The 14,487-nt window shown below is 41.3% G+C and overlaps 1 protein-coding gene across 1 annotated transcript in view; it reads right to left on the minus strand.

Annotated features, from left to right (window-relative positions):
* The window catches only part of Pld5 (phospholipase D family member 5), a 168,635-nt gene that overhangs the window by 119,034 nt on the left and 35,114 nt on the right, over positions 1-14,487 (minus strand). Inside the window, exon 2 of the mRNA XM_032915057.1 lies at positions 2,151-2,319. Within this exon, the coding sequence (XP_032770948.1) occupies positions 2,151-2,319 (169 nt within the window). The remainder of the gene's footprint in view (positions 1-2,150; positions 2,320-14,487) is intronic.

A 14,487-nucleotide genomic window follows, 5' to 3' on the forward strand; every position in this document is an offset into this window, starting at 1 on the left:
CAGGTTTGAGAGCAACATAAACTACTTGAGATTCCATCTCCAAAAAAAAAATCACTATCATAACAAAGAACATGAAGGAAACTTGATCTGGTTCTGATGCAAAAAGAACATAGACCAAGGGTGCGGCTTCACAATAGAACGTTTTCCTGGCATGCACAAAGCCCTGGGTTCAGTTATTCCCAGCATAACTAAAGAAAAACATACAGTCAGACACAGCATATAGAATGAGCAGGTTAGGACACCACTGGTAAAGAACTAGATCCTAGCTGAGCGTAGGGGTCCAGAGCTTGAACCCAGCACTTGGGAGGCAGAAGCAGGATTATCTCAGCGAATCCAAGGCCAGCCATTTCTGTATAGCAAATTACAGGACAACCAGGGATAACGAGGCTATCCTGTCTCAAAACAAACAGAATACAAAGAACAACAAAAGAGCCACAGCTAGATCCTAGAATGCATTTCTGCTTCTAACGTTTTAAAACTCAACATTTGTGCCAGGCTGGGTCTGGCCTCACCACAGACTAACGATGAATGAGCTTTCTTGGCCCATAGTCCCTTTTTCTTTCCTTTTCAACAAAAGTGCCCATGGTCATCTCTTCTCTGTCTCAACACTGAGTGTTTGGGGTGTCCTTTGACATATAGGCAGTCTTTTAAATTCACATGTTTCCAAAGCAAGAGAGTCCCTCATGCAGATCCAGAACCGTGAGCCTCTCGTGCCATGGATTTGATTACATTTGAGGATGCACTGATTTGTATTTTGCATGTGGAAGAGAATGAATTACTGTGGCCAGAAAATGGTCTGCGTTGTATCATCTCCAAAGATGGCAACCAACCGGCCCACTCAGTTCCTGGATGTGTCTCCTCTCGTCTTGTGTATGTGACTTGCTTAAACCAACGAAATAAGATGGATGGACGGATACAGCACCTTGGAACACTGGATCTCAAACTAACAGGCCTTCGAGAGATTCTGCTCTTTTATGGATCCAACCACAATATAAAGAACTCAAATTCTTTTACAGAATCCTAAGAAAGAACCAACGAGAGATGCAGCCACTCCATGCGTTTCAGCCTTCTCAGTTGAGATGTTGAACATATTCCATTTAATCTGACTGTTCTGGCCTCAGGTAATCTATCCTCCCCAAATCACTGCATAAATTATTGTCTTTAAACCCTGCCCCAAACCACAAGTAAGTAAATGATCTTTGTTTTCCCAATCACTAAGATGTAGATGATACATTTTGTAACAATAAAACCTGAAACACATGTTTGAATGGTAGAAGTAAGAATATGATGAACACAATATTCACTTAATAAATTTACTCAAAGTCTTCAGTACGACTGTTGTGGTTTTGGTTTGTTTTTACTTATTTTCTGATAGCCATTACTTTAAAATAGTCAAAGTGGTACAATTGGATGGATTCTAGATTTCAAGACAGCCATCAAGAGTGATGGGAAGTTTTGTCAATAGGATGTATATGCAAAGAAACAAAACTGACTTGACCCAGGACCCATACAGGGCATTTAAATATAGGCTAGTGTTCATATACATGAATAGGAGCTCAATGCAAACCACCATATTTTACCAATATAAAGAAAAAGACATCAAAGTTACGAGGATCTTTTTCATTTTCCCTTCAGAGTATTTAATTCAGAAATCACCTTTTTTTATCTACACAAAAGCGACAGAGTCAAAGACGTGCAACTATCCTGAGAAGTGTGACTCCATTATTTTAAAAAGTTAGTTCATGGGCATAAAGATGAATTGTATAACACAACTGAACAAAATACACTTCTCAGCCGGCAGATAGATGTGTAAGCCCGCAAACTACACAACACAGGATTCTCGGCTATGCTGTAGAAAGGTGCTATGATGTGGGTGGCATCCTCAAAGCCACGCTGCTCGGGAGACAGCGTACACAGAGCCTCTTGCAGACAAAGATGAAACACGAGCCCTGAACAAACCTGGGGTGATCATAGTAGTGGAATGACACATGATTAACAATGGGACAGCTCTATAAATGCACACACATAACGGTTCATGTGCTCTCGGGGGAGATGGGATTTGGAAACTGAGCTGGTCTGGTTTTGTTGAGGCTAAGGACAGTAAAACCATCTCAAATAAAACCATCTCAAGCATAGGGGATGTGGCTTACCTGACATGCGGATGGGTGGGTGTGGTTGAGGTCCCAATGGGAAGACACTATGTCGACAGACTTTTTGGCCATGTTGAGTAAGTTCATCCAGCCTTGGAAGAGCGGTAAGTGAAATGGGGCATCTTCAGAGTAGTTAAGGCCTTCAGGAATGTTTTCCACAAGAGCGATTCTTTAAAAAGATTTTGAAAACAAACAGATAAAAACTTGTCAAATTTGAAGCCATTAATCTTATCACCTGCATTCAGAGAAACATGGAAGATGATCTTTAAGTTTTTTGGTGATATATATATATATATATATATATATATATATATATATATATATAATTTCTGTTTGTTTACCAAATGCCCCTTACCCTAACCTGAGGTGTTTTGAAAGTTGATACTGTTTTTCTTTAGTTAGCATTCACTTGTATTTCAGAAAAATATAGCACATACCATTAATGTGTTTTAAATTAATCTTGAAAATGAAAATATACCCGTGTTTCCTGTGAATGTATTTTCCCTTCAGAAACATTCTCCTAATGCTTCCCCTGGCATGATCCAATTCTTTTATAAGATACCACTCCTGAAAGCTGTTTGAGATCATAAATTAAATTTTTCATATCCGCAGCATCTAATACAATGTTGGATATATTGGAATTCAATAACTGTAGTTATTATGGCTTAACACTCCTCTTGGTGCCTCCCAGCTCAAGGAGAAAAGCAACATGGAGAAGAAAATTATAAAACTCAGAGCTGCATTAAAGTCAGAGATAAAGAATATGTAAAATAGGCAGTAATGGTGCCCACCTCTGATCCCAGCACTTGGGAGACAGAGGCAGGTGGATCTTTGTGAGTTTGCGGCCAGCCTGGTCTACAGAACAAGTTCCAAGATAGCCAAGGCTACACAGATAAACATTGTGTAAAACCTCCCACCAGAAAAATATGTAAAATGATGGTAATAATCACAACATAGATAAATCAGCAGCATCCTATTGATCTTTCTGCTCATATATTTCTAATATAATAGAAACGTGTCTATCATGGGCACTGCATTTCAGACTGTTTCCCACTGCTGATTTAGGTGACACATAGATTCTTTGTTTTTGATTTTTGAGATTGCATTTTAACTGCTATATTTCTCCCTCCCCTTTTCTTTCTTCAAGCCCTCCTATATACCTCCCCATTTTTCTTCAAATTCATCACCTTCCCCACTTTTTGTTGATTGTGATTGCAGACACCTGGAGCCTTAACAAAAGGATGAAAATTTTGTTTCCAGTTTGCGAAATGTACATTCTTCTGTAAATGGACAATGAAATCCTGTGTTGCATGCTTCCATCACAATGATTCGACTTATCCACAGTTGAATGCCCAGAGAGAGGTACAGAGTTCACGGCTGGAATGGAGCTCAGTGGTAGATCATATACTTATCATGCATGAGGTCATGGGGTTTGATTGATAGCACTACGTACACTCACACACACACACACACACACACACACACACACACACACACACACACCTTTACAATCAGTAAATGGTTATCAAATGAGTTTCAGCTTTCACCACACAATATAGCATTTCCTAATAAAATCATTAACTGGTATTCTTTTAGCAACTCCATTTAGCATAAATCAAAAATAAAAATATTACAAAAAAAATCATGAGGGATAAATCTGGTGTATCAGAGCTAGACTAAGATTTGGATTTATGGCCCAAGATATTCTCTGTGTTGGAGAGCTATCACTCTATGTCCACCCAAGAGCTCACTAATGTTTGTTGATTTCCTAGTAGGAAAGGACAATTGAGTCACAACATGTAACACAGAAGTGACTGTTAACAACTTCCTTGCCCCTCAGTGACTTACAACCGATAGAGAGCTTGTCCCAGACACACTGACTTGAGTCGGAAACGCATCACAGTGAGATAAGACGTGGGGAAGAAGTGATTAGAACATGGGCAAAGAGGAAAACTGTAATTCGGGCAGGACACCTGAAATTGGAGGAGACAGGATCTGATGTGACTCTGAGGCCTGGGAGCTTTAGGATTAAGCTAGAAGATGAAGGGGCTGGGGGTTGAAGGAAATGTTTAGGATATCTGGACATTTTTGAGTTGGTGAGTCAAGGGAGGTAGAAGAGTCAGGTGAGGTGGAGGAGACTGGAAACATCCATTGAGCCAATCCCATGGAGACCGTGGACAGAGGAGACGTTTGGACATGGTTTTGATGTATTTGGCAGCCACTGGATGTGTTCCCGAGGGCTAACTCTAGCAGTACACCTGCATGTGACTTGAAGGGAGACATGGGGATTAGCTGTTGACTAGAAAAGGGTAGGGGAGGTTGGGATACCTCTGGCATGGAAAACAGTAAGTTTCAATTAGAACATGGGTACGAAAAGCATGCAGCAGGCATTTTAGATGCCGTGTCTCAAAGACGTTGTGCTATATGAGTACAAGAACATGTAAATGAGAACCAGACCATCCCATGGACTCTGATTTTCCTTCGGGGACAGCATGATGACTCTGAGCTGGCTCTAGAGTCACCATCAATGGTCTCCTTACAGAGACTTGTGCTCTTTTTCAAATCATTTTTCTTTCATAGTTGAACTAAGAAAGAGTAAATTCAAGGATGTTGCCCAATTTGAACTTGCTTCTGACAGTTCCCACTGGCCTTAGGCTACTTCCACCCCCCACCCACACTGAGGATCTTTCCACTCTGCCTGCCTCCCTGCAGCTCCATGGGACTCAAATGCCTTGTCTGAGGCTTCAACCACAGTAGCATCTTCTTTGCTGCTTTTCTCTCCAGAGTCTGATGCAGCAAATGCACCCCCATGTCCCAATTCCTATACCAGTCATGCATGATCTCTAATTTTCAATTTAAATATTTCTCTGTAGGCTCCTCTATGATCATGACATAGGTGACATTTCCTTATTATCAGTGTCCAAGGTAACATGTTCTTCCCCTGTCATCCTATACATCACTCTCAAAATTTCCATTTCCAAGATTGTTTTCCTAGATTGTGTGGTGTGATGTGGTGTGTGTGTGTGTGTGTGTGTGTGTGTGTGTGTATCAGTGTGTCTCTGTGTGTGTCTATGTATGTGTGTACTTGTGCACATTTGTGTTTGTATGTTATATGTGTGCATCCCTGTGTATCTGTGTGTGTTGGATTGTAGTACATTATTGTATGTCTGTGTGTTGTATGTGCGCTATGCATTTGTGCTTGTATATGTTATATATGCACATCTGTGTCTCTCTGTGTGTATGTATGCATTTATGCCTGTGTATCTGTGTGTGTTTGGTGTGTGCATGTGTGTGCATGTATGTGTGCACCTGTATGTGTATGTGCATCTGTGTATGTGCATCTGGGTATGCATGCTGTATTGTGTGGTGTATATGTGCATTTGTGTCTGTGTGTATGTATGTGTGTGCATATCTGTGTCTATGTGTGCATCTATGTTTGTGTGTTCTCTCTCTCTCTCTCACACACACACAGAGAGAGAGAGAGAGAGAGAGAGAGAGAGAGAGAGAGAGAGAGAGAATGTGTCCATGCTTTTATGTATATACAAAACAAAGAACATGTTTATTTGATTCAGGTTTACATCCCAGTACCTAATACACTGTGCAGGAGGTACCCAAAGAAACTGTAAACCATATTTTATTAAAATCTGAACAACTGGATAAACAGGAATTGGGTCAGGTAAAGATAATAAGAAACTTGAAAAGAAAGGTAAAATGAAACTTGACATGGTTATAAAGGTAGAAAAGACAAAAAGAAAACCACCTTAAAGTCTGATGTAAAAGAAAGGCTTGGGGTTGGGGATTTAGCTCAGTGGTAGAGCGCTTGCCTAGGAAGCATAAGGCCCTGGTTCGATCCCCAGCTCCGGAAAAAAAAGAACCAAAAAAAAAAAAAAAACATACTAAAAAAAAAAAAAAAAAAAAAAAAAACCAAAAACTAAAGAAAGGCTTGTGTTTCTGGTTGGTAGAATGTGAAGTCAATGAGAAGGTTCAGAGGGACCATTCATGAAGGGAACCAAAACAGGTTCAGGAGAAATGAGTGTTTGGGAAGTCAGGGTGAGATAGGGTTAAAAGTTGTCTACTCCAAAACACACAGAGGTGGTAAACAGTGACTGAAGGTAGATATTTTAATTCCATCCACATGTGAAGTCCAGTTATCTGTTAGAATCTAGACAGAGTGGGAATAAATGATTCAAGATCATCAGCAGTTTCGGGCTCCTGACAAACAATTCACACTTTAAAAAGCCATGCAACAAGCAGTAAAGTATCCCCCCATCAATCTGAAAACACAATTGAAGGTTATAGAACGATGATATAATTGTAGATAGATTTATGCCAAGCCATTCTTTCTAGGGTGCCATGTGGTCTCTGCTGAGCATATAAATAAGTCAGGATCCCTCATCTTATTTGGAAATCCTGGTGTTCTTTTCATTAAATCTATATAGAATTCATGGATGATTTATAAACTTGTATTTTGAATTTTTTTATTTTCCTTAATCTCTAATTAAAATTCAGCATTCCAATCATTTATGAACTCAGGGAAAAAAACAGAGAAATTTTAGCAGAATCTTTTTATTTAAGCAGCATTAAGAATTTTCATACCATTGGTCCCTGCATTGGGAAGCAAAATCAAGTGTATCTCTGAGTTCAAGGCAGATCAAGGTTCTGTCTAAATTTTTTATTTTATTTTGCTTTATTTATTTTTGATATCCAGGTTACTTCTATTTCCCACAAAAGAGAGGGAAGAAATATTGTAAGAGCCAGAGGAAATATATTCCTGTAGTGAGACAGCATTGCTGGGCATGACAATTCCATACATGAACTCACAGAGACTGTGACTGCATTTACAAGACCTGCCCAAGACCAAGTCAGCCAGAATTCCAGCATAGATGGGGGAGGGCTCTGGAACCCCCTCCCTAGCTGAGTGCTATTGGCAGTTGATGACTGATGAGAGGCACTTTTCTTCAGGAATGCAGTCTCTGGGACACATGAGACCCACAATCTAGAAAATGATCCTAAACTGTTGTACATGTAGGAAGCACTAAATGGATTTGGTGGGTACCAAATTTGAGAGGTGGAAAGAGAGGGGAAATGAAGTTGAGAGGGAGAGAGAGGGGAGATAAAGCAGAGAGGAAGAGAAAAGTTGAATTTGAGAGAAAAAAAGGGGGTAGGGGAGAATTTGGAGAGAAAGGAAAAGGAATTGAGCGAGAGTGGATTGGATCCAAGCATACTATATGCATGCATAAATATTAAGTAATTTAAAAGTAATTTTCATTTTTTTCGAGAACAAGATGATATCATGTACGCCACTTTTCACAGTGCAAGAGTAAGGAGTATGTATGGTGAGTGGCCCACCATATTTTATGAGAAAGCACAGGTTTCTAAGGTGCTCTGCTGTATTTTTCACAAACCCTACATGTTGAAAATCTCCAGCCTTCTCAAAAATCAGTGTTGGTTACAATTGTGAAGCCAGGAGAAGTTGCCAAGTCTATACCTTTAAATTATGGAGCTTATTTGTCATAATCAATGGAGAGAAAATAGATAATCAAAATTCACAAAACAGTAGATGTGGTGCTTTGAATATACTTGACCCATGGGAAGTGGCAGTATTAGGAAGTATGGCCTTGTTAGAATAGGTGCAGCCTTGTTGGAAGAAGTGATCACTGTGTAGGCAGGCTTTGGAAAAGAGTCTCCTCATGGTTGTCTTTGGATCAAGATGTAGAAGTCTTGGCTCCTCTAACATCCACCTGCAGGGTGCCATGCTTCCCACCATTACAATAATTGACTAAACTACTCTGAAACTGTAAGCCAGTCTCAATTAAACAGTTTCCTTATAAGAGTTGCCTTACTCATGGTGTCTCTTCACAGCCATGAAAACTGTAAGACAATAGACCACTATGTTTCATAATATTTCCAAAGGCAGTTTGGTGTGAATTCTTACTAAGAATTAGTGTCTTAACAACGTGGCAACTTTTCATTACTGTCAAGATGATACAGATATTGAACCTATAATTTAGCATGTGAAAAGGGGGGCTACATTAGAATCTCCCATATAAGGAAAGAAAACAAAAAAGACAACTGGTACCAACCCAGACCTGAAGATGCAATCACTTGTTACTGAATTGTTTTCTCTTTTAATTGGAAATTTTATTTACATTTCAAATGTTATCCCCTTTTCTGGTTTCTTCTCCATAGACCCCCTATACTATCCCCTCCCCCTGCTTCTACGAGGGTGCTCCCCCACCCACCCACCCCTTTCTGCCTCCCCACTCTGACATTCCCTTATACTGGGGCATCGAGCCTTGGCAGGACCAAGGGCTTCTCTTCCCACTGATGCCCAACAAAGCCATCCTCTGCTACAAATGCAGCTGGAGCCATGGGTCTGTCCGTGTGTACGCTTTGGACGGTGGGTCCCTGGCAGCTCTGGTTGGTGTGACTGAAGTGTTACTGGTGAAGTTTAATTTTTTGAAAGTTTAATTTTTTGAAGTTTAATTTTTGAAAACATTGACCCTAACACAATTACATTCAAAAAACATTTAATAGTTTGTGTTACCATCTCTAGTGCAATTATAAGGATGTTACATTCCAACAATTAATGATGGACCCTCACATGTTAGACTCTCCCAGGACTGCACCTGCAGTGGACCCTGACTGGGAGCTTTGGCCAACTAAGCTTCTTTAAGATGACAGATCACAGCTCTAAAGAATAATGAAAGTGTGTGGCACAGATGGCCACTCCTATTTCATACGTCAAGGTAGCTCCTGCACAAATCTCAATGTGGTGCGTGCGAGTCTTTAAAGCAGAAAGAAGAACGTGGAGGAGGAAGACAAGGGGGAGGAGGACAGGTACTGATGGGATGGACACAGAGACACAGAGACTCACAGGAGGTGAGCAAGGACAAAAGTCACCATATGCAAGAAATGTCATAGTGAAACCTAATGTTCTGTAGAGTTAGTATATACTAACAAAGGAAAATGAGAAAAATGAAACATCGGAAGACCACCACTTATCAAGGGAAATCATTTCCTTGCCTCAATAATGTGTGTTTATATGTGAGATGTGTGTGTGTACACTCGTGCATGAACATGAATATATGTGTGTGCATGTAAATGTCTATGTATGTGTGTGTGGAGGAGGGGTAAGAGGAGAACTTGGAGGGGTCAGCTGTCCCTTCTACCATGTGGGTTCCAGGGATTCAAGTCAGGTCTTTAGGCTTTGTAAGCAAGTGCCTGTGTCTGCTGAGCCATCTCACCAGCTCCAAGAGGAATAATTTCTTACCCTCAAATACTATATAAGTGCAAATATTGTAGGGCTACAGACACCAATACACATGACTTAGCTTGTGTTTTGAATAACAGTTCTAATGAGCTTCATGTTACTTATGTTTTCAAAATGAGGTTGAAATGTGATGCTGAATTTTGACTGTGGAATTGGTCCCTGCAAGGAGTCAAAAATAGACATTCTAGACCTAGCTAGATTGGAGATTCTGACAGAATAAATGGACTGTGAGGTATCAAACACTACACATCTATTTCTTTCTTGTGGATTCTGATTCTATAGTTTGCTTGTTGTTTAGATAGTCAGCCATGCTGTCATAAACCTGTGCTCACAGGCCACATTCTAAAGCTGGGTACATGATTTGGCTTTGTACTCTGCCTCATCCAAGAATTGCTCTTAGATGCAGAATTACAGCAGGTTTCTTGGCTCCAAGTTTTGAATGGAGTATTTCTATAGAGAAGCAGCTTACTGAGGAGTTCCACTTGAAGTACTCAGCAAAGAGACTAGGCTTGTTTACAGATCCCAGCTTCAAGAAATGAGCCAGCAGGGTATGGTAACACACGGAGAGTACCTGTAAGCCAAAGGCAGAGGCAGAGGCAGAGAGGGCAGAGGCAGAGGCAGAGGCAGGGCAGGGCAGAGGGCAGGGGCAGAGGGCAGGGCAGAGGCAGGGCAGAGCAGGGGCAGGGCAGGGGAGACAGAGGCAGAGGCAGAGGCAGAGGCAGGCAGAGGGCAGAGGCAGAGGGCAGAGGCAGGAGGCGGGGGCGGAGGCAGGGCAGGGGCAGGGGCAGGGGGCAGAGGCAGGCAGGCGGGGAGGCGGGGCAGGAGGCAGGAGGCAGGGGGCAGGGCAGAGGCAGGCAGGGCAGAGGCAGGGGAGGCAGGAGGCAGAGGCAGGGCAGAGGCAGGAGGCAGAGGCAGAGAGGCAGAGGGCATTGTAACCACTCAAGATTCTTCACATTTTTGAAACTGTATCTATGACCTTGTATGTTCTAGAACTTATATCTTGGTAATACATTCAGTGAAGAGGGATACAGGAGCCTTTTCAGTCTCTTCATTGAAAGAAAAATTTTAGTGGAGGGCTGTATCTGTCATGTAGATGAATGGAGATGTTTTAGGTTTTAAAAATAAGCTGGGCATGATGGTGCTGCTTACAATCCCAGTACTCACAAGGCTGAGGCAGGAGGATTCGGAGATTGAAGTCAGCCTGTGCTGTAAAGTGAGACTCCTGTCTTCAAAAAGAAGAAGAAGAAAAAAAGAAAAGAAAGAAAAAAATAAATAAAAGCAAAAACTTAATACAGTGACAGCCATGGCCAATAGCACCCAAGATGACATCACTGGTTTGGAACTGTGGGAATGATCCCACTGTAGTGTCCCTGGCATGGGAAGGGTAAAGAAGGTCTCCTTAGATGGATGAGCCTTTTGATCATAGATCATCAATGACCTTCTATCCCCTTTCTTCATTTCACATAGCTTTATTTTCTTCATGTCTGACTTCTTGGCAATGGAAGAGATTTTTCAAGAGAATTGGGTCAAAGCCAGATATAGTAAATACCTAATTGGTTTGGTTAGTAGAGAAACAAGAGAGAAAGTACTGGAGAGAACGGAACAGAGGGAATGTGCATTGCCCGGGAAGCTGGGGAAACCAGCTTTATTTTTACTTTTAATAACTATCAAATTATGAATGTAGAGTAAAAATACAATTGGAGATAGCACTCAAAAGTGTGTGTGCATGGGGGAGGGGGCGTGTTCAGGTTCGCTTCGGTAAGGGACTCCAGGAGAAGATTCCAGAAGCAGTGACTGGACTTCTTTGGTCTTTTCCCTTTACCTGAGGGTCTTAGCTGCCCCCTCTGTTAGCTTAGTGTTCCCTTCAAGGAAAGGTGTCTAAGAATCAGTGTTGAAATGATTTGACTTATTGCTGTGACCTGTTATTTTATTTCCTTTTACAACCAACAGCTGGCTACTCTCCAGGGGCCCTCTCTAATTAGTCTATGCTCAGAACTCATTTACATGTCATTACCGCCCCAGCTATGGTCTCCAGAAAGGAAAGAAAGAAAGAGGTAGGCAGAGCTTATTAAAATGCATCTTTGGGCAAATCCCTATGAGGGCTGCTCTGTCTCCAGGAGAACTTACCCTAAGGCCACAGCACCTTCTGACACCAAATAATAGGGAAGAAAGGGGAGGAGGGCAGAAGGCAGCAAAAGGCTTTAAAATAAACGGGGGATGCTGTGGAGATGAGGGAATGAGAAGGAATAGATGTAAGAAAAACCTCTTACCTTGTTAATAAATTTAAAATAGAATTCTCTTATTAATAGTATGTGTTTCTTCTCCAAACTTACTGCGATTGAACAATGTTTTAAATCTAAGAACTAAGATCATACAATCTCGTGTGTGTGTGTGTGTGTGTGTGTGTGTGTGTGTGTGTGTGTGTTTGCGCACATGCGTGCTTCCCTGTACTAAACTGATAAAAGGTAAAATCTTTTTAGATTATAGATGTACTTGTATTTGCCAGAGTTCTCTGAACCTATCTATCTATCTATCTATCTATCTATCTATCTATCTATCTATCTATCTATCTATCTATCTACCTACCTACCTACCTACCTACCTACCTACCTACGACTATGCTAGTTTTCACAGGTGTTAGTCTGAGCTTTGTCGTTTTCTTGAGAGGAGAACTCACTGTGGTGAACAAGCTGGATTTGAACATCCATTCTCTTGACTCAACCTCCTAAGAGTTGAGATTATAGATATGAGACTCCATGCTGTGTTCTGAAAGTCAATTTTTCTAAACATTAATATGGCTTTGTTGTCTTAACACTCAAATCTCCTTGATCCAGTCACATCTTTGTCCCAGTTTCTTAATTTGCTTTGTTGTTGCTACACTTGGTGAACTTGCTTCCTATGCCTTTCCTCTCTGTTGGCCCTGGAGAGTCCACCTTTTACAAGTAGAGCCCAGGGCACTGATATTTCATTAGCTCCCGGGCCACTTCCTTTACTGAGCAGCATTGGATTTAGATTTGCTTGATCCTCACCTCACAATTAGATTGAGGCTAAATATTTTTGGCAGGAAAATGGTGTGGGTGATGTGATGTTCTCAGAGTATCTTGTCAGGTTTCTCCCACTAGTAGTGACATTAAATTTATTCGCACAGATCAGGAGGTTTGTCCTATTTCTCCAACTAACCAGGGCCTTTCTCCCCTCTATAATTGGTCACGTGTGCACAGCTGGCTTAGGTGGCAGAAGTAAATTCCTCTTTAATATTTCATTTGGTGATTTAATATACTTCCATCTGTGATTCTTGACTGACCAGGTTTACCAGACTGCCTGCAGATTGACAGTTTTGAAATTATTATTATCACTTGTATATTTGTTACTTGACAACGCTCTGTAAAAATCACCCTTTCATACTTAAAAACTATTCTGTTAGTATAGACATGACTCCCGTGTTAATTTTAGAAGGTATTATCGTCTATTATTTGGCTCGCTACAATGTTAAACTTGTTCATATTGCTGTTAGTGGAAGCCCTGGAAGCTGTATTTGTCTACGCCTTTCATTTTGTTTCTTGTTTCTCTTTGAAATGAAGCCTCACTATGTAGCTCAGGCTTGAGGTCATAATCACTCTGCTTAGTTCCCTAAGTCCTCAGTGTTGGGCTTACAGATGTGAGCCAGTAAACATGACTTCATTTGATTTTTATTATTTTGAACTAGGTGTTGCTGTGTGTGCGCATGTGGGTACTGTACACTCTAGTGAGGCCAGAGGCATTGGGTCCCCAGGAGCTGGAGTGATAGGAGGTTGTGAGCCACTTGACTTGGTGCTGGGAACTGAACCCAGGTAGGCCCTGTGCAAGAGTAGGAAGTGCTCCCAACAGTGAACCCCCCCTCTCCAGCCTGTGGCTTCAGTGTTTGATGCTTGCTTTTTCCTCACAGGGGTTTTACTTTTATTAACTTTTAAACCAATTTCTGTTGCTTGCTTACAGTTTCCTTTGTGGGTTTTTCAATTGTTTTGACATAGAATCTCACTAAGCAACCCAGGCTGGCCTCCAACTCCACTCATCCTGCCTCAGCCTCTGCAGTGTCAGGTTACTAGTCATAGCTTAGACTGACTTTGAAAGAGAGCAGCTGCAGAGAACTCATGTTGAGTTTGAGTTGGCCATTGCCAATCCTTCCTTCTGCATAGATGACCTGGGCACATGAAAACCTGAAATTGTTTTAAATGAAGACCAACTATGGGTGAGGGGGCGCATTCTGTTGCTCTAGAGAAAGGCACTGTGCCCATCTAGTGTTATAATTATAGATACTATTCTCTGCAGATTATTGATGAATGTACTTGTATTTGCCAGGGTTCCCTAAATATCTATCTATCTATCTATCTATCTATCTATCTATCTATCTATCTATCTATCATGTATCATCTATCTATTGTCTATCTGTCTATCCCTATCTAGAGAGAGAGAGAGAGAAAAACAGAGAGACACAGAAACAGAGTAGCCAAGCAGCCTTTCCACTGCAGATTTTTGAGCACCTACTTGGCAGGTGGTTAGCAACCTGTTTCTAGGTAGCTATTGGGTGGAGGCTAGAGGAACTGCCAACACTACCTAGAGAAAGGGGATTTATTAAATGGCTTGAGGGCTGTGGCCCAGCTACTCAGTCCAACGATGGCTGTCTACCAATGGAACATCCAAGAATCCAGTGGCTGTTCAGTCCATGAGGCTGATCCTCAGTGTAAGCCAGAATCCTGAATAATTAGGCTCTACTGCTAGAAAAAGAACAGACTTGCTAGGAAGAGTGAAAGTAAGCAGGTAAAGAGAGAACAAGCTTCCTTCTTCCATGTCCTTTACTTATATAGGCTGCCAGCAGAAAGTGTGGTCTGGATTAAAAGTATGTCTTCCAATTTCAAATGATTTAATTAAGAAAAAAAATCTCTCACAGCTGTGTCTAGTCATTAGGGTTTTAGTTAATTCCAGATGTCATTAAGCTGACAATAGGAATAAACATCACAACACTTTTGAGGCCATTGAATCTTCACATTGGATATACAGAGGTAATGGACACTATGGCCAGATGTC

Source organism: Rattus rattus, chromosome 10 (assembly GCF_011064425.1).
Source record: "Rattus rattus isolate New Zealand chromosome 10, Rrattus_CSIRO_v1, whole genome shotgun sequence".
Lineage (NCBI taxonomy): Eukaryota > Metazoa > Chordata > Mammalia > Rodentia > Muridae > Rattus > Rattus rattus.